We start from the raw sequence: 11,457 nt of genomic DNA on the forward strand, positions 1-11,457 counted from the left end.
TAATTAATTTATGGTATGAGTCACAGAGTTAGATTATAAAAAGAAAGTAAATAATTGCAATTAGAAATCATATATGTCGGAAATCAAATGTTGATGAGTAGAAACCTTTTACTCATCATAAAAGAGATAAATCACTAAAGATTTGTATACATTAAAATTTGATATTTGGTGCTCGAAAACTGTCTGATGGGACTCCTCCAAAATGAACCAATCTATCGCTGAGGACCAAATTAGATGATGTGGATGGTGTATTCTCTAATTCTAACTTAGGAAGAATGGGAACAAAACGAATGACGACAACAACATGTCAAACATAGATTAAATATCTATGAATCAATAAAGTATACGTGCATTGAAGGTGATAACAATCACTTGAGGCTTATAACTCTTTGACTAAATTATGCAATAATTAAATATAATCATTTTTATATTTTTATACTGATAGTAATTAATATACTATCCTGCTTAATAAATGGTATGATCAAATTTGTTTGAAAATTTAATTATGTATATGAAACTATGTCTTCTATATAAAAATCAAAATTTTCGGACGAACCTAGATTGAAGCTTTATGAAAATCTATCATTTTTGTTAATTGAGTTAATATGAATCTTTTACATATGTATATATAGCATTGATAGCTTATATAATCATGGTTTATTCCATATTAACATATTTTTTCAGTTAAATTTGTTAATAATATCATGTAACAAATTAATTCAAGATTAGAATGTCTACAAAATGCTAACAAATAAGAACAAAATACGATTTCTCGACTTAAATTTTAATATGGAGTAGTTTTTCGTTTAAATCTAATTAAAAATGAAAAAAACTTATCTTGTACTATTTTCATTCAAAGATTTTAATAATGTAAATCATGCATTTTCATAATTCAGTACAGTTCTTTTTAGAATTAAAGTTGATGAGGATGATATTTGTGATTTAAAATAATTTGTTAATGTTCACCTTTTATTCATCACCTTGTGGTATGCCCTAAAGCAATAGCATTATCAATTCTGCTGAATTGATCAACTCAAAATTCCAAAAAAAATTCAAAATTTCAAAAATGAAATTAAACAATTTGAATTTTCACATGAAAAAATCAATTTCGAAAAAAATTTGGAAAATCAAAGTATTTGATAATTAGTCAAATAATCAATTTACATCGTTTTTACTCATAAAAAACAACTAATTTTTGATTTTGATATCATATTTGATAAATACTCATTCCAGAGTTGACGTAATGTATTAATTATTGTTAGAGATATTGCTTTCGCAGCAAAATTCTTATTTCATGAAAGAAAAAAAAAATGATTTTATTCCAACAAAAACAAGTAAACAGATGAATGGAAACGTACTATATTTTCATAAATGTAGTAATCAGCGTGTCAGCTTTTGTTTATCATGTTCGAGTCAAAATGTATTAACTTGTAATAAGAAATATTCGAAGATTATATGAAGTATTGAGCATTCTTTGTAGAAATATTTGTAATTCATTACTAACATATATAATAAAGTTGTTTTTTTTTCCTTATTGCAATAATTTTGTCTGATTTTAATAACTTTTCATGTATACGAGTTGTGTGAATATGCATCATAATATGCGTAAATATACTTATTTGCGACGAATAATGTGGTTGCATAATGGAGGTGCTAAATTTTGATTTTTAATATGGGGCTTTGGTATGTATAATCATGTTCTTATCTCAACGTAGGAGTATTGGTGCAATATGATTAAAATTTACGAGGTTGATCTTAAATTGAATAATTCTGGAGTATAAATCACAATGCAGCTAATTCTATGTTAAAGATAGATACAGATTGTAGTAATCAATTAGGGAGTACAAATTCATTCTTTCATTTCTGTCGTATTGAGCAGAAAGGAAGAGATCATAACCCTAGGAAAAAAAGCCCAAATTTGTCACTTTTCATAGTACGTTAAACTCAATTCGCTCGGCGAATGCCGAGCACACGTACTCATCATTCAACATAATATTCTCATTCTTTGGTTATTATAGTGCCAGACAACACAAGATTTCAAAGAATTACTTGAGTTTTCAATTAATCTTAATCCGATTTTAGATTTATCGAGAACTCCATCATCACAATCACATACTTCAGTGCGGTAACTACAATTATCCATATACAGAAGGAAGTTCTTTTCGAACAACTCATTTGGAGTCTGTTTTGGAAAGAACTTCTTTCTGTCCGACTTAATTTCATAGTTCCTGATCAACCAAAAGACAGAAACCACACACTATCTACTTAGGAAAGGAGTTCTTTCTAAATCTTCCTTAAATTGAGATTTTACGAGAGATAACCCTTCTATTGCACTTAAAAATGAACATTTTGATATCTTTAGTATCACACATGGTCATATATAGTATTTCATCTACATGAATACATTCATCTTTCGAAGTCTCTCATTAAATGGGAGGCTTCGAAAGATGAATCGTTTTATTCATACAACTTTAAATCTCGAACACATTTAGAGAGTGAGTATATCATTTTATTCTTGTTTTGAGTTTATTCTGATTCAAAATTGCAGTGAAAACAGAAGTTCACACATCATATCTGAATGTGAGCTCATCTATACTTATACGATCTCAATACCTCCACTCTAAGCATAAGAGGTGAAGTTATATAAAAATTATCAGATGCGTTGAAGTCTCAAAAGTATTGCCTGAATGCTTGTTTCATATTTGTCCAAGTAGTTTCAATGAATAAATGTATTGTTTTTTATAATTTCGATTTATTTTTAGAAAATATTCAATATAAACCTTTATTGTGTTATTTACATCTCATAAATTCTCTGTCTAAATCATATAAAAGCGCGTTTTACCCCTATGAATCAAGAAATTCATTCAATATTCATGGTATATTTATTAAATTTATACGATTTACTAATAATCAATATTACATCCTCATAAATAGCAATATATTTTGGTAATCTATGATAATCATATACAATATTTGAAATCAAATTTTCATTAGTTTAGGTTCCTTGTTAATAGTAAACCATTATATTTATTACTAATAATAAAATCTATGTGTCGTATTGAAATTCAATAAAATTACTTATTCGGTCCAAAAAAACAAATTAGATAAAATTTTTCTTTTTTTATGTAATTTTTGTTTTTCATTTTTCTCAAGATCCTAAGTTATGTTCTAACTTTTGACATCATATCCTATCATGCTAGGCTATATATTATAGCATATCCAAAAGGCAAGGAAATCTATCAGAGAAGCCTTTTTGACCTATCGTTGCCCTACCTCTTTTGTGCTCGAGATTGCAAACATCTTATTGAAATTTTGAATGGCTATCAAAATTATTAAATTGATAGAACATACGGTCATCACATCAATTAACTTTGTTCGAAAATTGATACTGATTATATATCCTTAAATTATTTTATCAGCCAGATTTACATTTAATTTTCCAGTAACTTTCAAATGATAGATTTCCAGAAACGGGTAGCATACATCAGATTGGATAAGTTCGATTTAGGTAATTTTAATGTAGATTATGGAGCCAAGATAGTTGCAAGTGTTGGCACAAGATCGTCGCTTCTTAGAAATGCCAAAGATTTTGATTTCCTTGATAAAAATCCACAAAAAGTATGGGAACTCAGATACCATAATCCCAATACTACATCATTTATTTTCACATTAGCGAAAAAGCGTATATTCGGTGGAGATATACCAATTGGCGAAGTTGAACTTAAATTATCAAATTTTGAAACAAATACTGTTGTTAAATGCGATTGCAAACTTAGAAACCCTTCAAATAGAAGACTTAATTCTACAGTTACACTTTCTATCCATGTATGCGAAGATGGATCTGCTCCATTTAACGCTCCTGATGCTAACATTGTATCATCATCCTATCTTGTTCGCAAATCTTTCATGTAAATACTATCTATCCTTTTAAATTCTAATTTTTTTGAAACAATAATTATAGAATGTTAATCCAATGAATTAATTTAATATTTTGATTTAAATATTATTATATTCATTGGTTACGTATTAAAATTATATTAATTTTAATTATTTAGAGAAAATTATCATAATGAAAACAATTCATTTGTTATTAACTAGGAATATCACTAATATTGGCTTTTGTGTTAATGATATTAGAATGTCGCATAAAATTAACATCAAATATGATTTTGAATTTCAATTAGTTCATTAATATGAGAACAACATAAAACCTATCAAATTGATAATAATTTTTGTATATATGCTATTGAAACAAATTCAAACTTAAAAGTATTTAAAAATTTGGATTTTATAAAGAGATAATATGAAGACTAAGATTATCAAAATATAAGCAAATCTTTCTATCAGTTAATTTAAAGCTCATAATAATACAGTTTTCTAAAAAAAAAATTAAAAATTATATTTTGCTTTTTTTTTAGAAAAAGAATAAATTAATATAATATATATATTACAAATAGTAAGCGAACTTCTCGATGTTATCATTAATCTTCTTTCCGCATGTAGCTCTCTTGCAAGATTTCATAGCCTTTCTAGCGAATTTCAAAGGTGTTGGCATTGTTGCGCTTTCCAGAGAAATAGGGTAAGCTACAGAAAGGTAGTGTATCATTGCAGCCAGTTGGTCATCAGTCCATATCCTTGGATAGTGGTATGCTACTGTGTACATTGTTGGCCTTGCGTTGTCTTTTCCTGACGAAACACATGAAATGAACAAAGAACCATTAATGGAGACACATGAACCTGCCATTGCTGGTTGTGGCCTTTCTGTATCAGTCAATAAGACAACACCGTCTTTTCTTGATGCAGAGATAACTGTCAATGACTTGCAGACACTTCCTATTTTGTCAACGATCTTTCGTACATCGCGTGGTGATAAAGAAGTGAATGCAACAATTCTTTCCGCATTCAAATTGTAAAAGAAGTTCCCGAAAAAGGCAGGAACATCGGTTGTCGATTCTGTCTTGCAGAGATATCGAGCAAAAGTGTTGTCGTAGCTTGCTACAGCAGCTACATTGGTCTGACTGACCTCGAAACCTGCAAAAACAGTGTTTCTTAACGGTAAAGAAACAGGACTGACGTAAAATGGAACTCCACCAGTCTTGCAGATGATGGACAAGCACATGTCGGTGGCGATTTGGTCCATGGATTGTTTATTTGCTACTAAACTCTCGTCTGTAACGAAGGATGATGGAATTCCAAGTGATGAAGTCAAAAAGATCTTCAATGTTGAATATAACTGGGAATTTCCATCGGGGAGGACACAAATAATAAAAGAAGGAACTCCTGCATGAGCAATGGCCTGAGAAATCGCAGTTGTAAATGATGGTCCGTCCGAAAACGTAAAATCAGGCGGTAAAATGTTGACGCCGAGCTTGGACATGGTCTTAATGATTTGGTTCTTCAGTTCGATTGATACTTTTTCGCTCTTTTTCTCACATATAATTAATGGGGAAGTTGTGATGATTGGAGGAAGAACAATCTGGTTCTTATTGAGTTCGTTCTTCACGGAGCATCGATTGTTGATCTGAACATCAACAAATTCCGAATCTTGATTTGATGATCTGAATTTAAGGAATGGAGGTGAAATAACTCTTCCATCGAAGGTAATTTGTGATCCTATTGATATTCCAAAGTCTTTAAGTAGCTGAGCGTCTGCAAATTCGTCCAAAAAAAATTTTCCAATTTTATGGATATCAATTGGCTGAATTTGAGCATATCTTTGAAGATCTCTCATCAATGATTTGTTGAATTTCTCGTTATCGAGTACTCCTATCTGCATTAATAAAGAAGAAGGAATATAATCAACAGAATTTTGATTATTACGCTTCACACGTATTTCTGCGAATGGTTGTGACTCATCTATTGTAATGTCGTATTTGAATTTGTAGAATTCTGCAATAGAAACGTCTTTCTGGTTATAATGAATTAATGGAGGTGAATTCCATATAATTTTGCTAATTTGAACATTTCTCTTATGTCCGTAGTTTGTGGCGAATGTTAGCTTCTTGATAACTTCGTCAATTTTGTCTCGATCGTGTTGATTCTTCAAAACATCGGAAAGAGTCGTATTTCTCATAACAACAGGTTGTATATCGATAATAATGGCGATTTTACCATCAATTGATTGGATGTGAGTGTTAAAAACGTAATAAAGCTTTAAATGTTGAACAATTTTGTCTGGATGCGATTTCAACCATCCACTTTCATACTGCTGGTATCCAAGTTTGATTAAAGCGTTTTCTATAACTCTGAAGTATAAAAATTTAAGATCTTGCTCTGAACATTCGCGTGCTTCGCTTAAAACAACATTATAACTCGATCCTTCGATAACGCATGGAGTGGCTGATATTGGCTTCTTGGAAATGATCATATCTCTGCCATTAAAGACCATTGAGTTCCAAGAAGGACTATCTTTGCGATAACCTTCATCAGGACACGTCGAACTATATACAATCTTGCATGCCAATTCTTCATTTCTAACTTCTGGTGAAATTGTAACGTTATATACTTTTAATGAAGATTTTATTACGTCTGAAATCAAAATTTCGTAGAAATTCGAGGTGAATTTAGAATCCGTACCTAATGTAAGATTGAATTGATTTTGAAAAGTAGCATCGTCAGGTTTTTTTTCGAAGAAACGTGATGATGCTTTCATAATGAAAAGTGACAATATTTTCCCACGAAAACTTTGTTCATTTTAACTTGTTTTATATAAATTTAATTATGCATTATTGAATAAACTTGAAATATGAATAAATTACTGTACATTAGATCATATCATTTGCAATGTATCCCATTATTGATGTTTTATAATAACCAATAGATGATCCTTAGATATCTTATTGCTTTGGTTGTTTCAATTTTCATTTTTTGATGCTGATTGATAATTTGCTCAAATGCCAATTACCAAAAGCATCAGAAGATGAATATTTGAAGAAGTGTTCTCGTCCTTTATTCCTAATAGAGCAAGGTGTCCCAAATACTGATAGTTCAATCTCTGTTAATGGCACTCCTTATGAATTAGCAGACAAATTATCAATTATTATCAAGCAAAACTCAACGAGCGAATCAATACGAATTGAAAAAGAGCTTTCTTTCATTTTAAAGTTGCCAGATGAATTAATTTCTTTTAAAGATTTTAAATTATCAACAATAGAAAAGATTACATTAAATCTGGCTGCTATATTACATGATACTAAGAATGAAGAAAAAATTAAAATATTAGAAATCTTAATTCCTTTATATCTTAGGTGCAATTTTACAGATTTAAATTCAGAACCAGTCATGTATTTAATTAATGAACTTAAAAATCACGTGAATGCAAAGCAATACTTCGCGGCAATACAAATCCGACTATTAATCGCTCAACTCAAGTTAAATTGCAAAAATAATTATCCGGTTTCAGGAATTATTCCAGAAATATGCAATTCAATGTATAATATCTCAATATCAAAGAAATGCAAAGTCATTATACCTTTTTTAGCCAAAGATTTCGTACTTTCTATCAAAGAAATTTACAATTATTATTTTTCAGGGAAATCCGTTGAAAAAAATTGCGAGCGAGCAGCCTTACTTATGTACATACCATACGCTATCATGATGATGGCCGCCATTTATCCTCCAGCGTTATATTTAATAGAATGGAATTCCATTCTCCAAAGATTCTACAAGGATTCGTTTGAAACAGTCGATACCATCCCAATATTCGAATTCTGTCGTCAATTTCCCGAAAAATGCAAGATTTCCTACTTATGCGCCAATGCAACTGCAATTATGGCCTCAATCTCTATTTTAAGCGAAAAATCAGAGGAAGGACTACATTTTATTCACAAGTTGGCCACATCCAGCATGTTAGGACAACAATCCGTCGCACTTTCCTTTTTAATAATCTCGAAATACAATTTTTTCCATGATTTATTCATTTTTTACAAAGAAGAGTTCGACAGTCATATCGGAATTTATCAGGATATTGTTGCAGACATACTCAATGACAATCTGATGCTTTATATCCATAAATTAGAAGCTTCTTACGAATTATCAAAAATATCTTTATTCGATTTTGACGATAAACTCAAACCGATCATCGAAAGCACCATGTATTTCAATACATTTGATGATACCTGTAGCTGTTCTATTAGTAATCTCGCCAGATCTCTTGATTCAATAATTCTCAAATTAGATTCAGAGACGTTGATGAAATTACGGGATGAACCATCATTTTTCTCCAAGGTACAGTCATATATGGTCAAGGTTATGTCATCCGGACGTTGTTTGATTGAAATACGAGATGCAATTCCTTTTGCTCACCTTTGTGCATCGTATATGCAGCTGATTGATAAACTTAAGATCGAGAAAATGGCTTGTGTTAAGCTGGTATCAACAGTTTTCGTGATTTCTCTGTTTGATTATTTGATATCTTGTTTTAACCCGCTTTCTCAAATACATGATGGGAAAAACCATTTTAATTCATTCAATTCCCTCATGTACTTGGAAATTTTGAGATTTTGTGAGCCGTTTAAAGCCAAAAAAGATGATTTCTTCTTCCAAACGTTATTTGCAACAGTTGTTGAAGAGCATCCTTCATTTAGATACGCAGCTATAGTAATGCTCCAGATAACTCTTTCCTATAATGATACGTCTATCTCCCTCTACGATTGGAAAGATTTTTCTCCATATGAAATCGCTTTGGATTTTATAAAAAGTGACAATCCAATCGTTCATAACAAAGCTATTGAATGCCTTACGATATTTATAAGGCATTTGCATGAATCGCTTGTTACACACATGTTCGACAGTATTATTGAGATGTTGGCCAAAAAATGCGATTATTCAGAAAAAATTTTGGCGGCATTAAGCAAAATGATAACAGAGAACCCCAGGTTGAAGCTACTAATACTACTTGTTGATAAGAAAGCCGAATTGGCCAGAAATGTCTTGAATTATACGAAAATTGCCTTTAAAGATCCAAAAGATCAGCGACCTTTGTTTGCTGTTGATATTCTTTACGCGCTTTGCTCATATTCAATCGCCCCTGAGAAGAGGATAGACAAAGATCGAAGAATTAAACGAAATACACTTGATCATCAGACAACTGCAGATATAATTGCAGAATTCATGAATATATTGGATTCAGATATATCAAATCCACAATTCTACCTTAAAGTAGCACGATCTGTTTGCAAACTTGCAGATAATAAAGGAATTTTGACAGAAATCGCTCGACATCCATTGAATGTTACATTTCAGAAACTTAGAACACAAGCACCTACATATCTCAAAGAGATTCTGATTGAATTGTGCTTGATCAAAGATTTGATTCAATTTAATCAGAAAAATGCATTTCCAAACTTGCTGAATGACATGAATCCGGAAATATTGAGATGTGTCATTGATTCTCCAGATATTCCTAAGTTGCAGCATGTTTATTTCGAACCAGAACAAAATTTAGACAAATTTTTCAGGTCAGAAAAAATCAACATTTACCAGGAAATTGACCACTTGAGACAGATGAGTTTGCCGCCTAGAGCTTCACAGTTCTTGGACATCGAAGCAATTTCTGCTGAAACGTTCTATAATTCTTCAATTAACGCGATAAATCAATAAAATCGCTTCATTTTTTTGTTTGATTAAAAAAATAAGTATTCATTATTTGTTTTTAAATTGATGTCAATATAAGTTCAATCCTTTATATGTTCATCTATTTGTGTGCTAAGTTGCCTTCGTATAAAGATTGAATTATTGGGTTGCAATGATGAAAGAAAAAGACCATTTAAACTCATAATTGAGGAGGGAAAAAATATTGTATTTTATCAAACCTATAATAGAAATGTTTATATGAATATGAAGTAAATATTGTAATATCCAAAGAAACTTTCATCTCCACTACAAGTGATTTAGGATGAAAGTATCTTGTTTTGGATTGTTTCTTCATAAGCATCTACTTGTTATTCGATTTTGGACACATTTGCTTTCACTTGAGAAGTATTAACTTCTCTCATTATGACAATTACTTCAATCAACAAATTTGGTTGTGGCAACTCAGAGTTTAGTTGTACTTTTAGATGTGCCAAAATGAATTGCACCTGATTCAATGTTATTACTAAATTCGAACTTGAGAACGTAGTAATTTTCACTGTCTTTAGGAGGAAGTCTTTCATTCTGGCTTATGTATTTTTCGTTTATAGGATATTCTGTATAATATATTTCCCAATCATTCGTTGTAAAAAAATTTAAATATATAATATTGGATAGAAAACAAACTTTATTTTAACAAAACATAAGATTTTGCTTTATACAATGATCCTGTAATTGCTTCATAAAACTGAATATGAACAATCTTGAGAAATGAAAGAGAAAACAAAATAGTGAACATAATTAGTACAATAGTAGTCAATATATTCTTAATAGTTGTATTTACATAGACGTAAATATCTTTATCATTATCTTCTTCATAATTATGTGCTTCTTTTTGAACTTTTTTGACAGTTGGAGATTTTTCTCCTGAATTATAAAAGAAAGTTTCAACATTACTGTAATCTACATCTATTGGGAATAGACTTTGATAATTAGGATGTATATCTAATGTTTGGCCAAAATATGCAACAAATTGGTGCCATAATGTTGAAAATGAGTTATTAACAATCCATGGCTCGCATCCATGCTCAAAAAGTATTGCAGATGCATTTAATATGCCTTTTAATGGCTGTGTATGCATGTAGTTAGGATGGTTTTTCTTGCAACTAATTACTGTATTAATTGGCAGGATTGTGACTTTATTTTGAAAGTAATTGTTAAATAAAGCTGATTCTTGTGATATTTTGAATGGTGTTTTAATATGTTTTTCGATAATTTTCAATAAAATTGATCGATCATAATCATTTGGTCGTATTAATAGGAAATTTGTATCAAAAACTGGTGATAAATCATTCATTGAATGCAAACTTAGATCAAGAAACAATGCAGGTGGAGAAACGTCAAAATACACTGATAAGTCTGCAATAGGCATTATTGAAGGTGAAAGATATAGAATTCTTTCATAATTGGTGAGTTCAAATAGTGATATCTTAAAAAATGTCTCGATACTTGATTTTTGATCTTGATCTTTTGAAGAAGGAGCTGTTTTAGCAACAACTTGGGACCAAGTTTTATGAATTATTTGTAAGTATTCGTTTGGTATTTCGCTTTCGTTTAGAATTAGTATGATTCGTTTTATATCTGGAGATAATTCATTAAGTAACCCACCTAATACGACAACACTTTGTAATTTCCCTGAGTCATTTATTTCTGTGCTCTTTAATGTTGTTGCAAAAGCGCAAGTCGATCGAGTAATTTGAAAATCTTTTCAATCCGATCTTGGACCTTCAAAATCGCACCGTGCATGGCAAACTAAGAATACTAACACTTGTAACATATATCAATTTCGAATTCTTATAGCCAAAACAACGAAAAAAAGGAAAAAAG

The 11,457-nt window shown here is 30.5% G+C and overlaps 4 protein-coding genes across 4 annotated transcripts, besides 1 other annotated feature; 2 read left to right on the forward strand and 2 right to left on the reverse strand.

Moving 5' to 3' along the window:
* The first annotated feature begins 1,933 nt into the window (after window positions 1-1,933).
* Window positions 1,934-1,981: a mobile genetic element.
* A 1,368-nt stretch (window positions 1,982-3,349) lies between these two features.
* TVAGG3_0047930 (uncharacterized protein) lies at window positions 3,350-3,926 on the forward strand (the record flags this gene model as incomplete). Its single annotated transcript, XM_001327027.1, has 1 exon — window positions 3,454-3,912. The coding sequence occupies one exon, from the start codon at window positions 3,454-3,456 to the stop codon at window positions 3,910-3,912; it is 459 nt and encodes a 152-aa protein (XP_001327062.1).
* A 476-nt stretch (window positions 3,927-4,402) lies between these two features.
* Window positions 4,403-6,748, reverse strand: TVAGG3_0047940 (Argonaute/piwi family; the record flags this gene model as incomplete). Its single annotated transcript, XM_001327026.1, has 1 exon — window positions 4,448-6,652. One exon carries the CDS (start codon window positions 6,650-6,652, stop codon window positions 4,448-4,450), a length of 2,205 nt encoding a protein of 734 aa, XP_001327061.1.
* Window positions 6,749-6,854: 106 nt separating this feature from the next.
* Window positions 6,855-9,657, forward strand: TVAGG3_0047950 (uncharacterized protein; the record flags this gene model as incomplete). The annotated part of the gene is made up of 1 exon (XM_001327025.1): window positions 6,871-9,600. One exon carries the CDS (start codon window positions 6,871-6,873, stop codon window positions 9,598-9,600), a length of 2,730 nt encoding a protein of 909 aa, XP_001327060.1.
* A 438-nt stretch (window positions 9,658-10,095) lies between these two features.
* TVAGG3_0047960 (uncharacterized protein) lies at window positions 10,096-11,457 on the reverse strand (the record flags this gene model as incomplete). Its single annotated transcript, XM_001327024.2, has 1 exon — window positions 10,259-11,002. The coding sequence occupies one exon, from the start codon at window positions 11,000-11,002 to the stop codon at window positions 10,259-10,261; it is 744 nt and encodes a 247-aa protein (XP_001327059.1).

This window comes from Trichomonas vaginalis, chromosome IV (genome assembly GCF_026262505.1).
Source record: "Trichomonas vaginalis G3 chromosome IV, whole genome shotgun sequence".
In the NCBI taxonomy this organism is placed as follows: Eukaryota; Parabasalia; order Trichomonadida; family Trichomonadidae; genus Trichomonas; species Trichomonas vaginalis.